A 25,872-nucleotide genomic window follows, 5' to 3' on the forward strand; every position below is an offset into this window, starting at 1 on the left:
TCGCGTTTTAATCATCTCCAGGGTGCCACTCATAGACGCTGTAGCACGTTTTTTTCTCATTCTATAGCATGGCAGTTTGAGTGAGCGTACCTGTACGTGACACGCGTGTGCTTAAACTACATATAAGATAATGGCAACAAGTAACCCAGATGCATTACGCTTCGCTATTTTTGTTTCCGAGCTTCAATGGAAGTCACAGTGAATAAGCCACTAGGAGGAATGTTGCAACTTGGAAGTCAGACCCAAATGGCTGATGGGTAGATAACGAGCTGTAGATTGTAGAATAATGTTGTCTCTTCCTCGCAGTGGAACAGATTACAGAGATCCAGAATCACTCAAACACCCACATCCCACTGAACACGACTGTATATATTACCAAAAACTCCTCTCACACATCCTATAATAATTCAAATGTAGAGGCTGGCCAGCAGAGCAGTAGCCTATTAATGGCCAGCAGGAGATCTACATTTGGGTCTAAATTGGAGGTCCATATTTTTATGATGTTACGGCTAGGTTATGGTGTTAGGGTAAGGCAGTGGGTGTGAAGAGCCGGGATGGCTGGGATGTTACCGGGGTGGCTGGGATGTTACCGGGGTGGCTGAGGTGTTACCGGGGTGGCTGAGGTGTTACCGGGGTGGCTGAGGTGTTACCGGGGTGGCTGGGATGTTACCGGGGTGGCTGAGGTGTTACCGGGGTGGCTGAGGTGTTACCGGGGTGGCTGGGATGTTACCGGGGTGGCTGAGATGTTACCGGGGTGGCTGAGGTGTTACCGGGGTGGCTGAGATGTTACCGGGGTGGCTGAGATGTTACCGGGGTGGCTGGGATGTTACCGGGGTGGCTGAGATGTTACCGGGGTGGCTGAGGTGTAACCAGTCTGACAAATCCATACAGTACTGGCCCTTTGCACCTCGAGGAACTAAAAGCAATAAGTCAAGTCACATGACTTAATGAATTATGGAACTGGGTCATATACGGTGCTATGGCGGCTGTTTGGCCTTGTGGTTCACCCGTTAGTCAATTCTACATTTTTTCAGCTCAGAATATATCATTTACGAGACTAGTATCTTTTCAGTGAGCGTGCTTTGCTATAATTCCTTGTTGTTAGTGTATGAGGTTTGAGATTTGTAGTTTTAGCATTCATAAGTAGAAAATGTTTCTCTCTTTTTTCCATTCTCTTCTTATTCTCTTTCTCTCTCACTCCTTCCCTACCCCTGGGAGGTTGTTGTCCAACAGGGTTGGAGAATAACCAATTACATGTTTTTTTAAAACGATAACTGTAACCTGTTACGTTAGCAGCAAACATATTGCAATCAGATTACATATACTTTTGAAAAACTAAATGATTACTTTGAAGATTACTTTTAAATTCAGAAAGGATGTTTGCGATATAATCTTTGTAAATTTTCTGTTTTTCTCAATGACGTTCAAATCAACATTGAAAATAGGAGCAAGTTTAAGTTTGTTCCACCTGAGCGAGTCTGACCACAAGTCAGAGACCACTATGATATCAGAGACCACTATGATGTCAGACACCACTATGATGACACACCAAATGGGTTTGATGGATCACGGGAAAAGAGCAGGAATAGGCTTTTGTAGGCTACAGTCCAAGCCATGTCTTCCAATGGTGCGACTGCTGTCGGCATCCAAAGATTATCCAACTTTAATTAACGCTTGGAGGTAAGGATGACAGCAGTGGTGTAGTCTACGATGATACGGATATCACTTATTATTGATATATACTGTACATAGCGCATTGATGTGAAACAATGCTACTCTCTCATTTAACTATTTGTGCCTTACGGATTGTGGTTGTTGTGGATGGCTGTTCACAAATCTAAATGTTTATTTGAACCCAATAATGTTTGAATTCAAGAAGTTTAAGCTGCCTGTCAATCATTGTTTTTGAAACCAGTGGACAGCCAGTGAAAAATGTGCTCTAGCAGCAGCTGCATAGTGTGGATCCCAGCCTATGGAATAACAGCTGTATAGTGTGGATCCCAGCCTATGGAATAACAGCTGCATAGTGTGGATCCCAGCCTATGGAATAACAGCTGCATAGTGTGGATCCCAGCCTATGGAATAACAGCTGCATAGTGTGGATCCCAGCCTATGGAATAACAGCTGCATAGTGTGGATCCCAGCCTATGGAATAACAGCTGCACAGTGTGGATCCCAGCCTATGGAATAACAGCTGTATAGTGTGGATCCCAGCCTATGGAATAACAGCTGCATAGTGTGGATCCCAGCCTATGGAATAACAGCTGTATAGTGTGGATCCCAGCCTATGGAATAACAGCTGCATAGTGTGGATCCCAGCCTATGGAATAACAGCTGTATAGTGTGGATCCCAGCCTATGGAATAACAGCTGCATAGTGTGGACCCCAGCCTATGGAATAACAGCTGTATAGTGTGGATCCCAGCCTATGGAATAACAGCTGCATAGTGTGGATCCCAGCCTATGGAATAACAGCTGCACAGTGTGGATCCCAGCCTATGGAATAACAGCTGCATAGTGTGGATCCCAGCCTATGGAATAACAGCTGCATAGTGTGGACCCAAGCCTATGGAATAACAGCTGTATAGTGTGGATCCCAGCCTATGGAATAACAGCTGCATAGTGTGGATCCCAGCCTATAGAATAACAGCTGCACAGTGTGGATCCCAGCCTATGGAATAACAGCTGCATAGTGTGGATCCCAGCCTATGGAATAACAGCTGCACAGTGCGGATCCCAGCCTATGGAATAACAGCTGCACAGTGTGGATCCCAGCCTATGGAATAACAGCTGCACAGTGCGGATCCCAGCCTATGGAATAACAGCTGCACAGTGTGGATCCCAGCCTATGGAATAACAGCTGCACAGTGTGAATCCCAGCCTATGGAATAACAGCTGCACAGTGTGGATCCCAGCCTATGGAATAACAGCTGCATAGTGTGGATCCCAGCCTATGGAATAACAGCTGCATAGTGTGGACCCCAGGCTATGGAATAACAGCTGTATAGTGTGGATCCCAGCCTATGGAATAACAGCTGCATAGTGTGGATCCCAGCCTATGGAATAACAGCTGCATAGTGTGGATCCCAGCCTATGGAATAACAGCTGCATAGTGTGGATCCCAGCCTATGGAATAACAGCTGTATAGTGTGGATCCCAGCCTATGGAATAACAGCTGTATAGTGTGGATCCCAGCCTATGGAATAACAGCTGCACAGTGTGGATCCCAGCCTATGGAATAACAGCTGCATAGTGTGGATCCCAGCCTATGGAATAACAGCTGCATAGTGTGGACCCTAGCCTATGGAATAACAGCTGCATAGTGTGGATCCCAGCCTATGGAATAACAGCTGCACAGTGTGGATCCCAGCCTATGGAATAACAGCTGCATAGTGTGGATCCCAGCCTATAGAATAACAGCTGTATAGTGTGGATCCCAGCCTATGGAATAACAGCTGCATAGTGTGGATCCCAGCCTATGGAATAACAGCTGCATAGTGTGGATCCCAGCCTATGGAATAACAGCTGCATAGTGTGGATCCCAGCCTATGGAATAACAGCTGCACAGTGCGGATCCCAGCCTATGGAATAACAGCTGTATAGTGTGGATCCCAGCCTATGGAATAACAGCTGCACAGTGTGGATCCCAGCCTATGGAATAACAGCTGCACAGTGTGAATCCCAGCCTATGGAATAACAGCTGTATAGTGTGGATCCCAGCCTATGGAATAACAGCTGCACAGTGTGGATCCCAGCCTATGGAATAACAGCTGCACAGTGTGGATCCCAGCCTATGGAATAACAGCTGTATAGTGTGGATCCCAGCCTATGGAATAACAGCTGCATAGTGTGGATCCCAGCCTATGGAATAACAGCTGCACAGTGTGGATCCCAGCCTATGGAATAACAGCTGCACAGTGTGGATCCCAGCCTATGGAATAACAGCTGTATAGTGTGGATCCCAGCCTATGGAATAACAGCTGCATAGTGTGGATCCCAGCCTATGGAATAACAGCTGCATAGTGTGGATCCCAGCCTATGGAATAACAGCTGCATAGTGTGGATCCCAGCCTATGGAATAACAGCTGCATAGTGTGGATCCCAGCCTATGGAATAACAGCTACATAGTGTGGATCCCAGCCTATGGAATAACAGCTGCATAGTGTGGACCCCAGCCTATAGAACAAAAGTGAGGCTTTTATTGCTCAATCTAATTCATGCTGATTTAAAAAATATATATATCCATAGGCCTAATGGACACATGCTCAAACTCACACACTGTTGATAGACTTAAAGGGGCAATCTGTAGTTTTATCCCATTTTTGGACTTACAAATTATATATACAGTGCCTTGCGAAAGTATTCGGCCCCCTTGAACTTTGCGACCTTTTGCCACATTTCAGGCTTCAAACATAAAGATATAAAACTGTATTTTTTGTGAAGAATCAACAACAAGTGGGACACAATCATGAAGTGGAACGACATTTATTGGATATTTCAAACTTTTTTAACAAATCAAAAACTGAAAAATTGGGCGTGCAAAATTATTCAGCCCCCTTAAGTTAATACTTTGTAGCGCCACCTTTTGCTGCGATTACAGCTGTAAGTCGCTTGGGGTAGGTCTCTATCAGTTTTGCACATCGAGAGACTGAATTTTTTGGTTGGATGGAGAGCATTTGTGAACAGCAGTTCACAAACGCCTCATGAGCTTAGTTCAATTGTAAATGTAACAAACACTGTATAACCTCGTAACATGGTTAAAACAATCATTTGATCAGTCCTTGCATCCATAGCTCTGTCTATTCATCTGAGAGGGGTTACATTTCTCCAGGCCCATCCCTCAGCTTTTAATAAAACCGAGGCGGGGTGACATTTTGTAATTCTTTCATCTGTGGATTTGCCCTTTTAAAGAGCTGCATATTATCACGATATCAAAGTGTCACTAACAAAAAGGTAAACAATAGGCCCATAGAAAATGCAGCATGTGGTATTCATTTTTCACTTTACTAGTGCTCAAAGCATGCCATTCCATGAGTGTAACATGTATTTTTCGACTCGAATCAATGAGCCCAATCAGTCTTCCAGGACAACAAAATCATAAACAACAGAGTAGGGCTGTCTTATAAATCCTTAGTTTTGGGGTTATGATCAGGTTAAACAATTTTGTTCATCTATAATTCCATATTTCTGAATCCTATTCTTGAAGATCAAGGGGTATAACATATTGGAATGACTGGAATTGTGATAGACTTTGGATTTTAATGTAAATATAAATTGAATCGTATTATTATATGTAGTAGAAAGCGATGGGTTAGAAGAAGCCTACATAACCAACCCATAAAGTAAAATGTACATCCATATATGGCCAGCTGTGTAAACTTTAACATTGATTTATCCTGCAATAGATGTCATTCAATTGGTAACATACATTTTTGTCTTCTTCTAATGCTTCTTAACGGGAAAGTCATCTAAAAGTATCTGAATGTAATCAGATTACTGTTACTGATTTGGGGTAATCCAAAAGTTATGTTACCGATTACAATTTTGGACGGGTAACTAGTAACTGTAATGGATTACATTTAGAAAGTAACCTACCCAACCCTGGAGGTGTGCAATATTGGCACGGCTGTTCCAGGGCAGACCCAGGTACTGATGACAGCGGGAAGGTCACTCTGGGAAACAAGAAACGCTTAAAAAAATGCTCACGAAATGTGATGCCTATGGGACTAATTGAGAGGGAGGAACCCTACAGTGTGCCTGCCATTTGGGTTGGCTCAAAGTGACCTGTTGGTGATTTGAAGCAGAAAGCGAAACAACTTTTTTTGTCGATCAAACCTTTCACAGATTGTGAGGCTGTTTGTCTGCACCTGGTTTTCAACATTGTGCAAAAAAGACATCTTTGATCGGCAATTCACCCTCTTGATCCTTTTCTGCTTGTCAACTAAGTCTGATAAAAAACCCAGGTGTAGGCTACAAAATAGAAATTAAACTAATAATATAGCTTGCTTTGTTGGTATGTGTCTAGTCCTTCTCTGTTCCAAGTAATCAAACATTTTAGTCTTAGTAAATTCAATGTTTAGTGAATGGAACAATTTCTTTGATGGAAAATGCTTATATTCATCTAATTAATACTCCTATTTCTGTCTGTATATTTCAGCATGGTACACTGAAATGACTACAGACCCTTCTCTGAATCCTCATCTTTGATCTTGTCCTTCATAATCAGAGCCCAGTCCAAAATGGGGGAAGGCAGTGATGCGTGAGGTGTGCCCACTCCTCCACTCAACCCAAGCCAAGCCTCCCAGATGGATGTCAGACGTGCTTATTCACCTCAGGTGAGAACCAGGCCCCATCTGTCAGCACAGAGAGGAGGGAGGCATGATCCTGGCTTCCTTTTCCTTTGTGTTCTCTTCCATTTGTCCTTCCCTTGTTTCTCTCAGTCTCAACATAAACCAACACCTTTCCCTCTCCTCCGAGAATTTGGTGAGTCACTTTTCTGGTAGGCGCAGCATTCGAAGGCTGCAGACGGCATTGAACCATCTGGCTCGGCCGAATGGGGTGGTGTCTCCTTAGAGCGTTACTGACACGTCTCCTTGTCTCCAGTGCCCTCGCCTACCCCCTCCCTAATTAAATCAAGTACCCATCTTTCATTCTTAGGCCTCCCAAATCCTATGGCTTCTGTAGTTATTTTGCTTGAAATGGGAGGAGAACATTTTGAAATTAACAGCCCACACACAGGCATACAGAGTATACACCCTTCTAGTACCGGGTCGGATCCCATTTGCCTCAAGAACAGCCTGAATTCTTCGGGGCATTCTATAAGGTGTCGGAATCGTTCCACAGGGATGTTGGTCCATGCTGAAGCGATGGTATCATGCAGTTGATACAGATTGGATGGCGGTACATTCATGCTGCGAACAGCCCGTTCCATCTCATCCCAAAGATGCTCTATTGGGTGGAGGTCTTGGGACTGACCAGGCCACTCAGGTAAACTGAGCTCGCTGTTATGTTCCATGCAATGTTTTTCCACTCTTCTTCTTGTTTGTTGTTTTTAGCTGATAGGAGTGGAACCGGGTGTGGTCGTCTGCTGCAATAGCCCTTCCGTGACAAGGATTGACGAGTTGTGCATTCCGAGATGCCGTGCTCACACCACTGTTGTAGTGCGTCGTTATATATCTGTTTGTGGCCCGCCTGTTAGCTTGCACGATTCTTGCCATTCTCCTTCGACCTCTCTCATCAACGAGCTGTTTTGGCTCAAAGGGTCACCGCTGGCTGGATATTTTGTGTTTGTTGCACCATTCTCGGTAAACCCTAGACACTGTCCTGGGTGAAAAGCCCAGGAGGACGGCCGTTTCTGAGATACTGGACCCGGCGCGCCTGGCAACGGCAATTATACCACTGTCAAAGTCACAGGTTACTGATTTTGCCCATTCTAACACTCAATAGAACAGTAACTGAATGTCTTGATGCCTGCCTGCTTTATATAGCAAGCCACGGCCACTTGACTCACTGTCTGTAGGAGCGATCCATTTTTGTGAACGAGTGGTGTACCTAAAAACTGTCTGCTGAGTGTACACACACACACACACATACACACACACACACACACCCCACCCACACACCCCACCCATACACACACACCCCACCCACCCACCCACAGACACATCCCACAGCTACTCACGTACACGCACCCACATGGCCCCCACCCACCCACCCACAGACACACACACCACCCGCTCACAGACACACACACCTGCCATACGTCCACTGAAAGGTCCCTACAGGGGCACTCAATTCTCTGAGGTGTCCAACTCAGGTTTTTGTGTAATTGGGATGCGATGTGCCAGCTCAAGGTCTAATTGCTTTCAGACACCGAAGAGGAATAGGGGATACGATTGGCTGCCTTAAACGGCACACGTTCAATCAAAAGCATTAGCTGTCCAACTCTTGGCAGCACAGAGGCACTTGTTGACATTGGAGGGAGTGGATGCTAACAGATACACAGAAAATAAACATTGAGAACAGATTGCCTGTAAGTCCCAACAGCATAGCAAATGAACATACAACATACTTAGGATCATTATTATACAATACATACTGGGTGGATACACGTTCATACTCTTGTTTTCAAAAGGAGACAAATATTTTCTTAGGTTTTTAGAACACACATTGGGATATCAGGTGAGATGTTAAGAGACAAATTACCATAGTAGTCAAACCATCCTCCATTTCTTGTATTGTGAAATTCAAAGCAATTCTATTCAATCAGAAAATACATTATTAAAAGGTATCTGACTGGGTAGAGAGGTTCCAGGGAGGAAGAGGAGAAGCGAGAGGTTTCACTTTTGCCAAAAATCTGTCTAAAATAAGCCATTTGAGCTTATTTTGGACCTAGACTTGTCACCTGCCTTCCTGCCTTTGGGACAACGACTCCCATTGTTGGGGCGGAGACAAGAGCATCTCGTAATTATATACAGAGCTCAGTTCTATCCGCTGTAAAACAAGCTCTGATCAGAGGCTACCATTAGGCATAGAGGTCAGCCCTCACTTAAAACTATTGTAGCTGTCAATCGACACAAAAGACAGAAGATAAGCCAATCAGAGCTGTTCTCTGGTCCATCAGTCGTCTCGATGTCATCCTCCACACCCAAATCGTCCAATCAATCAAACCACTCAGTTTCTCATCCGTTTCTTCTCTTCAATCAAGAGAAATTGGCATTAATCCCATTCTGACCCACAGCCTCCTCCTCCACTTCGCCGCAACACGCACTTAATGCCGTTGTCCAGCACTTCACAAATCTCGCCCGCGATCAATAGCGACCATTCTCTCTGTAGATTCTACAATGACCTCAGACAACATTTGCATATCCAATCCTCTCCCCATTGATTTCTGGCCCTCATTACAACCCCATTACAAACAGGACTGTGATGCCTAATCTATAGGAGTGCCTCTATGGAGGGGTATACAGTTTAAAGCATGGTTATGCTTTAGATCCCATGTGTCTGAAACGAATCCAGACTCACTTGGAATGGGGGCGTGTGGCAGCCAGGAGGCCATTCCCGTGTTCCCAAGTTTAATCAGCCCGTCACTGGAGTTAGCTGGCACATGGATGGATGGTACTTGTGTGGCGGTGAGGTCAACAATGGACATCATCAGCGTGATAATCCTTCCACATGGAGATGACCTAATGTTCAATCTCCGGATAGGAAGGTCAAGTGGTGTTTGGAAGGCTGTGATACCGGCTCGAAGGGCATTGTGCTGGGCAATCTGCTTGTTTAATGACTACTGATGCAGCCTTGGGGTGTACTTTATTGTCATGGCCGACATCTATCTACCTGGGTTTACCTAGGACTAACTGGACTGCCATCACAGGAGGTTGGTGGCACCTTAATCGGTGAGGACGGGATCGTGGTAATGGCTGGAGCGGAATAGGTAGAATGGTATCAAATACATAAAACACATGGTTTGATGTCATTCCATTCGCTCCGTTCCAGACATTATTATGAGCCGTCCTCCCCTCAGCAGCCTCTAACTACTGTCATCCTTTTTCATGGGGATGCAGTCCGTCACTTGAATTGGCACTAGCCAAACAACCTTTAGAGTTGTTTATAAGAAAAGTGTAAAAAATAAGCTGAATTGTGTTGCCTGTAACTCTCCGGTTATATGAACCTCGGCTTTGTTTACCTTCTGTATTCCTCAGTGGACTGTGAGTCAGAGGGGATGGCATTTTAGTTTTGTACAGGCTAGATGATGTAGTGGTGTGTTAATTTCATTTCGCCAATATATGGATAGTTCATTTTTCTAGATCAGATAATGTCCTGAGAGGGATGCCCAAAACAGTACAAGGTGGATTAAAAGTTATCTGACTAACTACTATTCTGCTATGAATGGAGTATGAGGTAAATGTTAAAAATATCATCTCTAAAATAAGTTATATGACAGAGACTCCCAACTCCACTGTTTATATTGAGCTATGAGCAGGCACCTGCCTTGACACTGGTCATGTCGCCCCCGAGTCCTGATTAACACCCCAAATGACATCATCAGAGGGTGACATCTCATTCAGGCAGATGAAGGCCCCCTGTGGTGGCAACCCTGTCATGCCACTTAACTGGAGTGGTATTCAAGACACCTCAGCCATGATCTAGGAGTGTGAATCATGATGATATGATTATAGAGCCAGCCATAAAATTGACACTGGGTCTAAAGCCTAATTAATAAGTGGCCTGAAAAAAATACAGAAACTACAGTAGTTTCAGTCAAATACACACTATTCCAGAGAGCTGGAAATGTCATGCTTGGCAACCAAACTCCTAACAGAAGCCATGGATGGAGAAATAAGTCCTTTCCCATTGACCCTGGTCACAACTCCTAACTCTTTCTAGAGTCACAGCAATTCAAATTGTTCTGCGTTGCCAAGGTAACAGCAAAACCAAGGTCTTTTCTCAGACCGGAATGGTTTTGTCATAGCACATGGAGTATAAAAAAGTAGAATGTGTTACCGTGCAGCACTAACCAAAGTGAATGAAAATGGTAGCCATTCTTGTTACCGTGCAGCACTAACCAAAGTGAATGAAAATGGTAGCCATTCTTAAATGAAAATGGAGGACAAATTCAAGGTGTCTTTTTTGCCAAAAAAATCATGCATTTCGGCTTGAAAGTGTTTGCTGGGTAGCTTTCAGATGAAGGACAAACACAGGTCTGAATACATTTCATAATGCTTAAAAGACCGAAACTGTATGAATGAAGTCTAGCCCAAAATACCCTAACCTAAAGAAAACAAAAGAGAATATGAACTTACCATAGCAGAATGAGGGTGATGATCCCTCCTGACACGAGAGACTCTCCACACTCCCTCCAGAAAGTGCTGTGGTATGGGATTCACCGTGGACTTGGACCCTCCCATGTAGCTGCTCTGGATCCCACCCCAACCCTGGAGTCCCCCCCTGAACCTTTCCCCAGGAATCTGATCATAGAACCTGGGTGGCTGCTTGGCTGGCGAGTCCTCCATGGACCAGTCCTGGCAGGGTAGGGTGCCCACGCTGTGGGCGGCAGGGCGGGGGGTCAGCCCTGAGGAGAAGGCTCCAGGATGCAGGTCGGGCATGTCTCCGGTGAGGCCCAAGGCTTTCTGCAGGGCCAGGCGTCTCAGTTGGTGGAGGGCAGTGCCACAGACCTGGCAGGTGCTGTCCTCTCTAGCATACGGGCCCCTATGTGGACACTGGAGGTGCTGGAGCTTGTCGAACAGGAACACGGCGAATCCCGGGTCCTGTGGAGAAACAACGAGATTAGAGTCAACCCACGAGTCAGATCTCAAATATTCAGGTTTGTTCAAGATCATTTCATTTCAGTTAATTTCTCTTATTTCTGATATGCCATACTGCTACTTATTCGAAAACATATATTGCAGTATTCTATTAAAAGACAAACACATTACATAGCCTACATACATGCAAGCACACACACACACACAGGCTCCAGGCGGATACCATCACAGAGAAGTGCACACCATCAAGAGCTAGGGTAGTCATGACTACCATATCCACTGATGAACTCAATGGCCTCAATGGAAGATGGGTATCCAAGAGTCTCAACGAATACAACACAGCTTCAGGAAACAGTTAGCTGTATAAGGATGTGATGCGAGGGTTGACTCATAACCTGCAGTCCCCGTGGATATGGGTCATGAAATATTGAGAGAAAACAATGCATTGAAAATCCATAAATGTACAATTCTTGCTCAATTCATATCTATAGGCTACATTGAGGTTTTTCTTTCATTATTTTTATCTGGCGTTAGTGCATAGTCTAAGTTTTAAGGCCTAACTGTAGCGCACCAAATACACGGCAATTGCCAAATAATTTGGGGCAGCAAAAGTTTACGTTGATCCGGTGAGGCAAAAAGGAAAACAGAGTTTAATTCAATAAGAGAAAAGCTGCGAAATAGAGAGTTTAAAATAAATTGAAGGGAGGGCCAGAACAGTAACCTAATGTTTGGGAAAGATTTGGTAAAAGTGGTGAAAATAGAATGATAGCGGTGCCGGCTATGTCACGTGTGGTGATTGTGAGGCGACATACACATTTGAGAGTCACAAGAGGAGGACCTCAAAATGACACGTCAAGGGAATTGTGCTGTTCAGATGGGTTGAATAGCCGAACTGAAATCTTGACGCTGACTGATAACCTCTCACATAGTCTAATATAATATTAACTCCTGCAGAATTAAGTATTTATTGCAGTGAAATGATATACCAAATGTACATTTTAACTCTGAAAAAGGAGTGGAGAAATATAATTTATTTAATTCAGCATCTTGACAGAATGAATGTGCGGTTAGGGACCGTCTGTAAAGGTGCTATCTTAATCTGCATCATAAAAACTGATAGTATTTCAACCACGGTTAGGGACTGTCTGTAAAGGTACTATTTTAATCGGCATCATAAAAGCTGATAGTATTTTAGCCACTTAAATGTACATGTTGGGTAGTTTTCACAGCTTTTATTTCCTTAAAAGCGGCCAAACTGATGTAATGTTTAGAGTTATTTAATTTTCTCCCCGGTCCCTAAACATCTTTGCTGCCCGAGAGAAGCAGGGATGAAAGATAAAACTTTACAGATGTCAACTAGATTGAAGCATTCATTCTATTGATTTATGACATTATTCTGGTGAGCAAGGGGTTAATTTAGTATTCTAGGGCAAGAAGTATTAACAGAAGAGAAGCAGCAAGCCCTGAATATTTGCACTGAATAAAGAAAGGGTCTGAAACCTTATGTAAATAAAGTATTTCTGTTTTTTTATTTGTAATAAATTTGCTAACATTTCTAAAAACCTGTTTTTTGCTTTGTTATTATGGGGTATTATGTGTAGGTTGATGAGGAAATCAAATATTTTAATCCATTTTAGAATACGGATGTAACGTAACAAAATGTGGAAAAAGTCAAGGGGTCTGAATACTTTCTGAATGCACTATACTTGCCGGCTACAACCCGGTACTCAACCCTGCACCTTAGGGACTGCTTCCCTATGTGCATAGTCATTTAACACTGGACACTTTAATAATGTTTACATACTGTTCTACCCACTTCATACAGTATGCATTGGACTAGTAACCGAAAGGTTGCAGATTTTTTTACTGACAGGTAAAAAAAATCTGTCGTTCAGCCCCTGGACAAGGCAGTTAACCCACTGTTCCCTGGTAGGCCGTCATTGAAAATAAGAATTTGTTCTTAACTGACTTGCCTAGTTAAATAAATGTAAAATAAATACATACAAAATAAAGTACAGTACCTTCAGAAAGTATTCATACCCCTTGACTTATGCCACATTTTGTTGTGTTACAGCCTGAAATTAAAATGTATAAAATACATGTTTCTCACCCATCTACACACAATACCCCATAATGACAAAGTGAAAACATGTTTTTAGAAATGCTTTCAAATTTATTGAAAATGAAATAAAAAAAGATCTAATTTACATAAGTATGCACACCCCTGAGTCAATACATAGAGTTAGAATCACCTTTGGCAGCGATGACATCTGTGAGTCTTCCTGGGTAAGTCTGGGTAAGTCGCACACCTGGATTGTACAATATTTGCACGTTATTCTTTAAAAAATTCTTCAAGATCTGTCAAGTTGGTTGTTGATCATTGTTAGACAGCCATTTGCAAGTCTTGCCATAGATTTTCAAGACGATTTCAGTCAACTAGGCCACCCAGGAACATTCAATGACATCTTGGTAAGCAACTCCAGTGTATATCTGGCCTTGTGTTCTAGGTTATTGTCCTGCTGAAATGTGAATTTGTCTCCCAGTTTCTGGTGGAAAGCACACTGAACCAGGTTTTCCTCTAGGATTTTGTCTGTACTTAGCTCTATTCCATACATTTTTATCCTAAATCACTCGCTAGTCCTTGCCGATTACAAGAATACCCATATCATGATGCAGCCAACGCCATGCTTGAAAATATGAAGAGTTGTAATGATGTGCACTGAGAGTCGGGAAGCAAGTTCAGGGCGTGAGTGTTTTAATAAATAAAAGTAAAATAACACAAAACAAGAACACACGAATAACGCACAGAACTGACACAGGAACAGAAACAATGACAACTAGGGAAGAAACCAAAGGGAGTGGCATATATAGGTCAGGTTATCAAGGAGGTGATGGAGTCCAGGTGAGTGTCATTATGCGGCTAACGCTGGTGAAAGGTGTGTGCCCTAACGAGGAGCCTGGTGACCTAAAGGCAGGAGAGGGAGCACACGTGACAAGAGTGGTACTCGGTGATGTGTTGTATTGGTTCTCCAAAACATAACAGTGTGTGTTGAGAACATAAACTTAATTTTTTTGCCAAATTTATTGCAGTTTTACTTTAGTGCCTTATTGCATACAGGATGCATGTTTTGGAATATTTTTATTCTATACAGGCTTCCACTCTGTCATTTAGATTAGGATTGTGGAGTAACTACAATGTGGTTGATCCATCCTCAGTTTTTTCCTATCAAAGCCATCACAGTCAAATCTGTAACTGTTTTAATGTAACCATTGGCCTCACGGTGAAATCCCTGAGCGGTTTCCTTCCTCTCCGGCAACTGAGTTAGGAAGAACGCCTGTAACTTTGTAGTGACTGGCTGTATTGATACACCATCCAAAGTGTAATTAATAACTTCCCCATGCTCAAAGGGATATTCAATGTCTGATTTTTTACCCATCTACCAATAGGTGTCCTTGTTTTTGAGGCATTGGAAAACTTCACTGTTATATGTGGTTGAATCTGTGTTTGAAAATCACTGCTCAACTGAGGGACCTTACAGATAACTGTATGTGTGGCGTACAGAGATGAGGTAGTCATAAACAAATCATGTTAAACACCACTATTGCACACAGAGTGAGTCCATACAATTTATTATGTGCCTTATTAAGAAAATATTTACTCCTGAACTTATCTAGGCTTGCCGTAACAAAAGGGTTGATTACTTACTGACTCAAGACATTTCAGCCTCTCATTTTTAATAAATATGTTTGTTTTTTAAATAAAAATATATATAATTTTACTTTGACATTATGGTATATTGTGTGTAGGACAGTGACACAAAATCTCAACTTAATTAATTTTACATTCAGGCTGTAACACAACAAAATGTGTAAAAAGTGAAGGGGATACTTTCTGAAGGCCTATATGTATATATTGTATTCTAGTCAAGGCTCATCCTATATAACTACTGCTGTACTCACCTTTTTTATGAATATAATAATACGAATGTCTACACACACAATCATATACATATACATTTATATTGCTCGTTCTAATATTTCAAATTGTCTTCATTCCTTTCTTTTTCTTTTTTTAATGTTTATATTGTTTAGGTATTACTGCACTGTTGGAGCTAGGAGCATAATCATTTTGTTACACCCGCGATAACATCTGCAAAATATGTGTACGTGACCAATACAAATGTATTTCATGTATCTAATTATAGAAAAGTTGACTAACAAATAGCCTACCAAAATGTTGGAAATCCTAAGCAGAACATAGGCCTACCTAAAAGCCTGACAAAAAAATATCTCCGCCATCTCTGACTGTACAGCGCATTTTCTATATCCGCAGATGGTTAACAGTAATTGTGGGCAGGTGAGGGTGAACAAACATCTGACCCGCACATCACTAAAGGACGTTACTCTAACAGAAAACTTTTCAGACCAAGACATTTAGAGACTACCTAAGGGCTCAGATCGGTAAAAAAATAATCCTTCCTTAGCAGAAAAGATAGGATGAGGCAGAGAGGAACACAGGCAACAAAGATTTTTTTTGCTCAAAGGTTTCCTTCCTTGATGGGTGGTGTAAGATATCTGCAGGGGTAAATATGAGCGTGAGCCAAGAGAAAGACCTGAAAAACACCCGCTGTACTGTACTACCTTAACATCCGATTGAGAACATCTTTTTACAGAATAGGGTAGTTCAACAATGTCTAGTAATATCAACAGTTTGTTGAGTAGTCATGAAGGATAGATTACTGAACTCATCACTAGACACCTTTTATAAAGGAAATAAACGCAGCTGAACACATCCATTACCATCACCAACATTCAAACACTGTGAGTGAAACGTTTCCCTTTTAAATCATTATTCAAACACCTTCCCAAGAAGTCCTGATTCTGAACAGTGAACTTGAACGCACACTGAACTCACGACAGCTGCTCGCAGTACCTCAACAACACACAATGCACAACTTCTCTATCCTCGCACTGGACATTGTATAAAAGTTGATTTAAGGTTGGTAATAAACTGCGCTTGGCCCTGCCTGCGGTTGTGTCTCAGGCGTGGGTGCAGGGGCGGGGGGTGTGAGCGGGAGTTCCCCTCCTATATGTCACTGAGGTTTATGTTGTGTTGGAGTGAGCCGGAGGTCAGGAGTAGAAAGAGCCATCCTCAGCAACAGTGCTCGGTGATTGAGTGCTTTTGTCTGAGGCAGGGGAGCATGGGAGTGGACTGACAGGAGGTTGGGGTCTGGTGGACAGGCTTTGCCAGATGCTGCAATCTGTTCAAGGCTCCAGGGAGCTCTGCGTTCCAACGACCAGTTCGTTATCTGACTTTGATAACTTTTTGGGATAAAAAAAAACATTGTTGAGAATGTCTCTCGTGTTTTTGTGCAGAATGTCATGCGAGAGGAATGAGTGGTTCTTCATAAATAGACAGCCTTATCACATGAGACACGACTGGTGGATGAGAAACCAAATCCAATGGGACCCAAACTTTAAAAAAGCCCAATTGAGTTAGTTATTGCCTTCTGTCTGGAGTCTGGACTCAAATTCTTGTATATCAGTTCTTGTGTGTCTGTATGGTAATGCATAACAAGCACTGGTGTGTCTGTATGGTAATGCATAACAAGCACTGGTGTGTCTGTATGGTAATGCATAACAAGCACTGGTGTGTCTGTATGGTAATGCATAACAAGCACTGGTGTGTCTGTATGGTAATGCATAACAAGCACTGGTGTGTCTGTATGGTAATGCATAACAAGCACTGGTGTGTCTGTATGGTAATGCATAACAAGCACTGGTGTGTCTGTATGGTAATGCATAACAAGCACTGGTGTGTCTGTATGGTAATGCATAACAAGCACTGGTGTGTCTGTATGGTAATGCATAACAAGCATTTCCCATAACAATGATACAAAACGGTCTGGCTTTTGTCAGTCTATAACCTACGTTTTAACAGCTGTCGAGCTTCTAAAAGTCCTGCACACAGATGTAAGCTCCCGGTAAGACCCCGAGTCTCTTGAAGACCATCCACCCTCCCCCTGACTCATCAATACCCACTTGAATACAGCAGGCCCAAAAACAATACCATTGGAAGGTCTTCTCACTTTGTCCAGAGATTTAAGAGCATGCCGTTGGCTGTGGTTCCTACCGTCAAAATGGATGCCGGAGTCCTTTGCCTGAAGAAAGAGCAGGGTTGTGACCTCCCTTTGTAATGAGTCAATGCCTTTGAATAGGAGCATATCTCCAGGTCTCTGCTCCGTGTGTTTGCGCTGGGCCCTGCATGTCCATAGACCCAGACCCGGGTGGCAGCAGCCAGGCACACTCTGGAAACACTCCAGACAAGAGGCTTTTGGGGGAACATTACGATAGTTTACAACCCCAAACCTGCTCATCATTACCTTTGTCTCACGGCCCATTGAAAGAGACAGACTGCGGAGTCTGTTAAGAGGTGAGGATAAAGGCGTAATATTGTACATCTGCTTGAAGGGATACCAAAGATGCGAGTGAGGTTGTTCAACAAGTGTCAGTGACGCTATCAACGGTGGCGCTGCTGAAACATGGGTTCCACATTTGAACTGACACAAGACAGTCCAATATTATCCTTCTAATATCACACTGAAATTGAAAGGATAGTTATTAGCAGAGTACACCTCTTGAAATAATCCCATTTCTACGCCTTCTGGAGGAAACGTCCTTAATGAATTTACACCATGGGACTTAACTTGTAAAACAACCAGGAGAGAATGACTTATGGTTATTGATGACAGTGTCAACAGTGTAGAGAATGAGACCTGCAGTACTGTCACCTGGGTTAGGAGTGGCTTCTCTTTATAGATCTCTCTGAGGACAATACACCTGGGTTAGGAGAGGCTTCTCTTTATAGATATCTCTGAGGACAATACACCTGTGTTAGGAGAGGCTTCTCTTTATAGATATCTCTGAGGACAATACACCTGTGTTAGGAGAGGCTTCTCTTTATAGATCTCTCTGAGGACAATACACCTGGGTTAGGAGTGTCTTCTCTTTATAGACTCTCTGAGGACAATACATCTGTGTTCAAACAGTATTGGAAGTTATGCTCAGACATACATACAAATACTGTGTGTAAACTGTATAGGTTTCTGATTACAGTGATATGACAGGGACTAAGAGAAGTTTCTGATTACAGTGATATGACAGGGACTAAGAGATGTTTCTGATTACAGTGATATGACAGGGACTAAGAGATGTTTCTGATTACAGTGATATGACAGGGACTAAGAGATGTTTCTGATTACAGTGATATGACAGGGACTAAGAGATGTTTCTGATTACACTGATATGACAGGGACTAAGAGATGTTTCTGATTACAGTGATATGACAGGGACTAAGAGATGTTTCTGATTACAGTGATATGACAGGGACTAATAGATGTTTCTGATTACACTGATATGACAGGGGACTAAGAGAAGTTTCTGATTACAGTGATATGACAGGGACTAAGAGATGTTTCTGATTACAGTGATATGACAGGGACTAAGATATGTTTCTTATTACAGTGATATGACAGGGGACTAAGAGATGTTTCTGATTACAGTGATATGACAGGGACTAAGAGATGTTTCTGATTACACTGATATGACAGGGACTAAGAGATGTTTCTGATTACAGTGATAAGACAGGGACTAAGAGATGTTTCTGATTACAGTGATATGACAGGGGACTAAGAGATGTTTCTGATTACAGTGATATGACAGGGGACTAAGAGATGTTTCTGATTACAGTGATATGACAGGGGACTAAGAGATGTTTCTGATTACATTGATATGACAGGGACTAAGAGAAGTTTCTGATTACAGTGATATGACAGGGACTAAGAGATGTTTCTGATTACAGTGATATGACAGGGGACTAAGAGATGTTTCTGATTATACTGATATGACAGGGACTAAGAGATGTTTCTGATTACAGTGATATGACAGGGACTAAGAGAAGTTTCTGATTACAGTGATATGACAGGGACTAAGAGATGTTTCTGATTACAGTGATATGACAGGGGACTAAGAGATGTTTCTGATTATACTGATATGACAGGGACTAAGAAATGTTTCTGATTACAGTGATATGACAGGGGACTAAGAGATGTTTCTGATTACAGTGATATGACAGGGACTAAGAGATGTTTCTGATTACAGTGATATGACAGGGACTAAGAGATGTTTCTGATTACACTGATATGACAGGGACTAAGATAAGTTTCTGATTACAGTGATATGACAGGGACTAAGAGATGTTTCTGATTACAGTGATATGACAGGGGACTAAGAGATGTTTCTGATTACACTGATATGACAGGGACTAAGAGATGTTTCTGATTACAGTGATATGACAGGGGACTAAGAGAAGTTTCTGATTACAGTGATATGACAGGGACTAAGAGATGTTTCTGATTACAGTGATATGACAGGGACTAAGAGAAGTTTCTGATTACAGTGATATGACAGGGACTAAGAGATGTTTCTGATTACAGTGATATGACAGGGACTAAGAGATGTTTCTGATTACAGTGATATGACAGGGACTAAGAGATGTTTCTGATTACACTGATATGACAGGGACTAAGAGAAGACTACTATTTCCAACATACATTCAATCCCAGTCTTCATGTTCTCTGCTTTCTGTCCGCTTCCTTCTCTTTACAAACAGACCAGAGGGGAAATAGAAGGTTTACACTATACAGCAGCAAGGATACAACAGCAAATTCTAATCTATACTTTCTCACACAAGTGTGTCTCCTGCACAGTTTATGGACTTCCTACCACAGCCTGTTGAGTTAAGACGTTAACTAGCCACACAATGCGGCCATGTTTTCTTAAACTCCTAAACGCCTACACATACAAATGCGGGTACTGCGTCGTTAACGGTCGATGCCCAGGGTGTTTAAACAACAAAACAATGGTGTTTCTCCTTTCTCCCTTCTCCTAATGCTTGAGAAACTGTTGAGACAGATGTGACTATTCTTTCTAAATTGGCCCCTGGTACAGTGGTTCTACAGTGGACCAGCTGGAGTCTGTGCGACTTCTAACCTCCTTGCCCCTTACTTTCCCACAGCTACTGAGAGAGCTTGGCCTACTGTGAGGCCAACAGAATTACATTTTGCATGTTTTATCAGATGTAGAGATGGAGGTCAGGAAACCATAATAATAGCCCTATCTTATACCACACAAAGCCCAAATACTTTCTTCCCCCAAAAATCAATACATTTGGAAGGTCAATTGGTTATAAACAAAACAAAAGTATGAAATCTAAATACCAGTAGCATATGGAATATTGTTAAAGAGCATGGAAACATTTTGGATTGGAGAGCTGTCTTTACAACTGAATAACCTATATGTAAAAGTTACACAAATGTACAATAATACTTGCTCTACTTTATCTAAGGTTTGATCACATTCTTCCATCACATAGTGGCTAAAGATATAGTCCTTGTTATAGAAACATATCATTTGTAAAAAAATAAAAAAAACAACAACACATGCATACACAGTACATACAGTTGAAATCGGAAGTTTACATACACTTACGTTGGAGTCAATAAAACTTGTTTTTCCACCAATCCACAAATGTCTTGTTAACAAACTATAGTTTTGGCAAGTCGGTTAGGACATCTACTTTGTGCATGACACAAGTCATTTCTCCAACAATTGTTGACAGACAGATTATTTCACTTATAATTCACTGTATCACAATTCCAGTGGGTCAGACGTTTACATACACTAAGTTGACTGGGCCTTTAAACAGCTTGGAAAATTCCAGAAAATGATGTCATGGCTTCAGAAGCTTCTAATAGGCTAATTAACATAATTTGAGTCAATTGGAGGTGTACCTGTTGATGTATTTCAAGGCCTACCTTCAAACTCAGTGCCTCTTTGCTTGACATCATGGGGAAATCAAAAGAAATCAGCCAAGACCTCAGAAAAAAATTGTAGACCTCCACAAGTCTGGTTCATCCTTGCGAGCAATTTCCAAATGCTTATCTGTACAAACAATAGTAGGCAAGTATAAACACCATGGGACCATGCAGTCGTCATACCGCTCAGGAAGGAGACGTGTTTTGTCTCCTAGAGATGATGGTACTTTGGTGCGAAAAGTGCAAATCAATCCCAGAACAACAGCAAAGGACCTTGTGAAGATGCTGGAGGAAACAGGTACAAAAGTATCTATATCCACAGTAAAACAAGTTATATATCGACATAACCTTGAAAGCCCGCTCAGCAAGGAAGAAGCCACTGCTCCAAAACCGCCATAAAAAAAGTCAGACTACAATTTGCAACTGCACATGGGGACAAAGATGGCACTTTTTGGAGAAATGTCCTCTGGTCTGATGAAACAAAAATAGAACTGTTTGGCCATAATGGCCATCATTATGTTTGGAGGGAAAAGGGGGAGGCTTGTAAGCCGAAGAATACCATCCCAACCGTGAAAAACTGAGATTAAATGTATTTGGCTAAGGTGTATGTAAACTTCCAACTTCAACTATATATATATATATATATATATACATACACACACACACACATTTCTATACATATACACATTTATATACACATATAGAGCCATAGGCCTTTATACTAGGATTGCATTCAACTGTGATCATTATGGCACATGGCAGTGCATATGGTTCAGCACGTGGAAGGATAATTTCCCACCTAAATGTAATTTATAAAATGTTTGAACATGGACAACTAAGTACACTTAAGCAATGAGGCCTGAGGGGGTGTGGCATATGGCCAATATACCACAGCTAACGGCTGTTCTTACGCACAACACAACAGCCGTGGTATATACCACAAACCCCCGAGGTGCCTTATTGCTATTATAAACCGGTTACAAACATAATTAGAGCAGTAAAAATAAACGTTTGTCATACATATACCACAGCTGTCAGCCAATCAGCATTCAGGGCTCGAACCACCCAATTTATAATATAGTTTATATCACTGCATTCAATGTCAAGTAAAACAGCGAACATTTGCACCTGAACTGAACATTAGAGAATCAAGTATTTTTTTTTACCTTAAATTCTCGGCCCTACCAGGTCTTATACCAGCTCTTATTTTCTCTCCCGACAGTATTCCTCTCCAAAAACACCAGCAGGCAGATGGGCCCACAATCGCGAGCAAGGACCTTTTCCAAGCGCGGGAAGAAGTTCCTCAGCGTGCTCTCTTAACTTTTCCAAAACTAACTAAACAGAGACGAACATAGTGGTCTCTCTACTCTCTCACAATGTAAATCACATAGCCTCTCTCATTCACAGATGACAGTTGGGCGTTCCAGCAGCAGTTGTGCCGCTGTTGACACTTCAATGAACAAAGATTATCCAAAGTCCACTTCTACCGCGAAGTCACTCGTTTATTCTAACCTAGACTATCGTATGAGAAATTGCTGAATGTTGTCTCTCGCGAGTGTCTCGGCAATTTGCCAATATGTCCTTGGACACATGATACAACTGTAGGTTAAAAAGTAATTGCATGTTCACTGAGTTGGACTTAATAATGGATATATAATTTGATTACCTACCAGTATTTTCTTCGAGGTTAAATGATATTTGTTGGGTAGTTCTATTTCTACCCTTTCTAAATTGTTTTCCTAGTCTTGTCTTTCAGGCTGCATAGACCTAGGCCTACAGAATTACCTGCATCTTTTATTGTTAAACACACACAGCATTCACCTATAAAAAAGGTTCATACACATTTAAATGTCATATACAGCAAATTAAATGCATAAAATGAAATATTATGTTAAAGGGTGATGCGAAAAAAATATATCAGTGATCTACAATACATAATAATAAATGGAGTAACTAAACAAACAAAAAAGAACACCCAAAATGGACTAAATATAATACATTTGCACCTGTGTAAACACTGCTCTGTAAGGACACTGCACTGTAAGGGCACTGCTCTGTAAGGACACTGCTCTGTAAGGGCACTGCTCTGTAAGGACACTGCTCTGTAAGGACACTGCGCTGTAAGAACACTGCGCTATAAGAACACTGCGCTGTAAGGACACTGCACTGTAAGAACACTGCTCTGTAAGGGCACTGCTCTGTAAGGACACTGCACTGTAAGAACACTGCTCTGCAGGGACACTGCTCTGTAAGGACACTGCGATGTAAGAACACTGCTCTGTAAGGACACAGCTCTGTAAGGACACTGCTCTGTAAGAGCACTGCTCTGTAAATGCACTGCGCTGTAAGGACACTGCGCTGTAAGGACACTGCTCTGTAAGGACACTGCGCTGTAAGGACACTGCTCTGTAAGGACACTGCTCTGTAAGAACACTGCTCTGTAAGGACACTGCTCTTCAAGAACACTGCTCTGTAAGAACGCTGCGCTGTAAGGACACTGCTCTGTAAGGACACTGCTCTGTAAGGACACTGCTCTGTAAGAACACTGCTCTGTAAGGACACTGCGCTGTGAGAACACTGCTCTGTAGGGACACTGCGCTGTAAGGGCACTGCACTGTAAGGACACTGCACTGTAAGGACACTGCTCTGTAAGGACACTGCTCTGTAAGAACACTGCTCTGTAAGAACACTGCGCTGTAAGGACACTGCTCTGTAAGGACACTGCTCTGTAAGGACACTGCGCTGTAAGGACACTGCTCTGTAAGGACACTGCTCTGTATGGACACTGCGCTGTAAGGACACCACTCTGTAAGGACACTGCGCTGTAAGGACACTGCTCTGTAAGGACACTGCTCTGTAAGGACACTGCTCTGTAAGGACACTGCGCTGTAAGGACACTGCTCTGTAAGGACACTGCTGTGTAAGGACAATGCCCTGTAAGGACACTGCTCTGTAAGAACACTGCTCTGTAAGGGCACTGCGCTGTAAGGACACTGCGCTGTAAGGACACTGCTCTGTAAGGACACTGCGCTGTAAGGACACTGCTCTGTAAGGATACTGCTCTGTAAGAACACTGCTCTGTAAGAACACTGTGCTGTAAGGACACTGCTCTGTAAGGACACTGCTCTGTAAGGGCACTGCTCTGTAAGGACACTGCTCTGTAAGGGCACTGCTCTGTAAGGACACTGCTCTGTAAGGACACTGCGCTGTAAGAACACTGCGCTATAAGAACACTGCGCTGTAAGGACACTGCACTGTAAGAACACTGCTCTGTAAGGGCACTGCTCTGTAAGGACACTGCACTGTAAGAACACTGCTCTGCAGGGACACTGCTCTGTAAGGACACTGCGATGTAAGAACACTGCTCTGTAAGGACACAGCTCTGTAAGGACACTGCTCTGTAAGAGCACTGCTCTGTAAATGCACTGCGCTGTAAGGACACTGCGCTGTAAGGACACTGCTCTGTAAGGACACTGCGCTGTAAGGACACTGCTCTGTAAGGACACTGCTCTGTAAGAACACTGCTCTGTAAGGACACTGCTCTGTAAGAACACTGCTCTGTAAGAACGCTGCGCTGTAAGGACACTGCTCTGTAAGGACACTGCTCTGTAAGGACACTGCTCTGTAAGAACACTGCTCTGTAAGGACACTGCGCTGTGAGAACACTGCTCTGTAAGGACACTGCGCTGTGAGAACACTGCTCTGTAAGGACACTGCTCTGTAAGGACACTGCACTGTAAGGACACTGCTCTGAAAGAACACTGCTCTGTAAGGACACTGCACTGTAAGAACACTGCTCTGTAAGGACACTGCGCTGTAAGAACACTGCGCTGTAAGAACACTGCACTGTAAGGACACTGCACTGTAAGGACACTGCTCTGTAAGGGCACTGCGCTGTAAGGACACTGCGCTGTAAGGACACTGCTCTGTAAGGACACTGCGCTGTAAGGACACTGCACTGTAATAACACTGCACTGTAAGGACACTGCACTGTAAGAACACTGCACTGTAAGGACTCTGCTCTGTAAGGGCACTGCACTGTAAGAACACTGCACTGTAAGAACACTGCGCTGTAAGAACACTGCGCTGTAAGGACACTGCGCTGTAAGGGCACTGCTCTGTAAGGACACTGCGCTGTAAGGACACTGCTCTGTAAGGACACTGCTCTGTAAGAACACTGCTCTGTAAGGACACTGCTCTGTAAGAACACTGCTCTGTAAGAACGCTGCGCTGTAAGGACACTGCTCTGTAAGGACACTGCTCTGTAAGGACACTGCTCTGTAAGAACACTGCTCTGTAAGGACACTGCGCTGTGAGAACACTGCTCTGTAAGGACACTGTGCTGTGAGAACACTGCTCTGTAAGGACACTGCTCTGTAAGGACACTGCGCTGTAAGGACACTGCTCTGAAAGAACACTGCTCTGTAAGGACACTGCACTGTAAGAACACTGCTCTGTAAGGACACTGCGCTGTAAGAACACTGCGCTGTAAGAACACTGCACTGTAAGGACACTGCACTGTAAGGACACTGCTCTGTAAGGGCACTGCGCTGTAAGGACACTGCGCTGTAAGGACACTGCTCTGTCAGGACACTGCGCTGTAAGGACACTGCACTGTAATGACACTGCACTGTAAGGACACTGCACTGTAAGAACACTGCACTGTAAGGACTCTGCTCTGTAAGGGCACTGCACTGTAAGAACACTGCACTGTAAGAACACTGCGCTGTAAGA

The 25,872-nt window shown here is 42.9% G+C and overlaps 1 protein-coding gene across 2 annotated transcripts in view; it reads right to left on the reverse strand.

The window, feature by feature from the left end:
- The window catches only part of LOC139414938 (kinesin family member 26Aa), a 186,266-nt gene that overhangs the window by 108,235 nt on the left and 52,159 nt on the right, over positions 1–25,872 (reverse strand). The window contains exons 1-2 of one of the 2 annotated variants that reach the window (XM_071162584.1): positions 22,305–22,547; positions 10,802–11,266 (exon numbers count right to left, since the gene is read on the reverse strand). In XM_071162584.1, the coding sequence (XP_071018685.1) occupies positions 10,802–11,104 (303 nt within the window). In that variant the 5' untranslated portion in view covers positions 11,105–11,266; positions 22,305–22,547. Of the gene's footprint in view, positions 1–10,801; positions 11,267–22,304; positions 22,548–25,872 lie in introns of those variants that run through there. The other variant, XM_071162585.1, reaches the window with a different exon arrangement.

This window comes from Oncorhynchus clarkii, chromosome 8, assembly GCF_045791955.1.
Source record: "Oncorhynchus clarkii lewisi isolate Uvic-CL-2024 chromosome 8, UVic_Ocla_1.0, whole genome shotgun sequence".
NCBI lineage: Eukaryota > Metazoa > Chordata > Actinopteri > Salmoniformes > Salmonidae > Oncorhynchus > Oncorhynchus clarkii.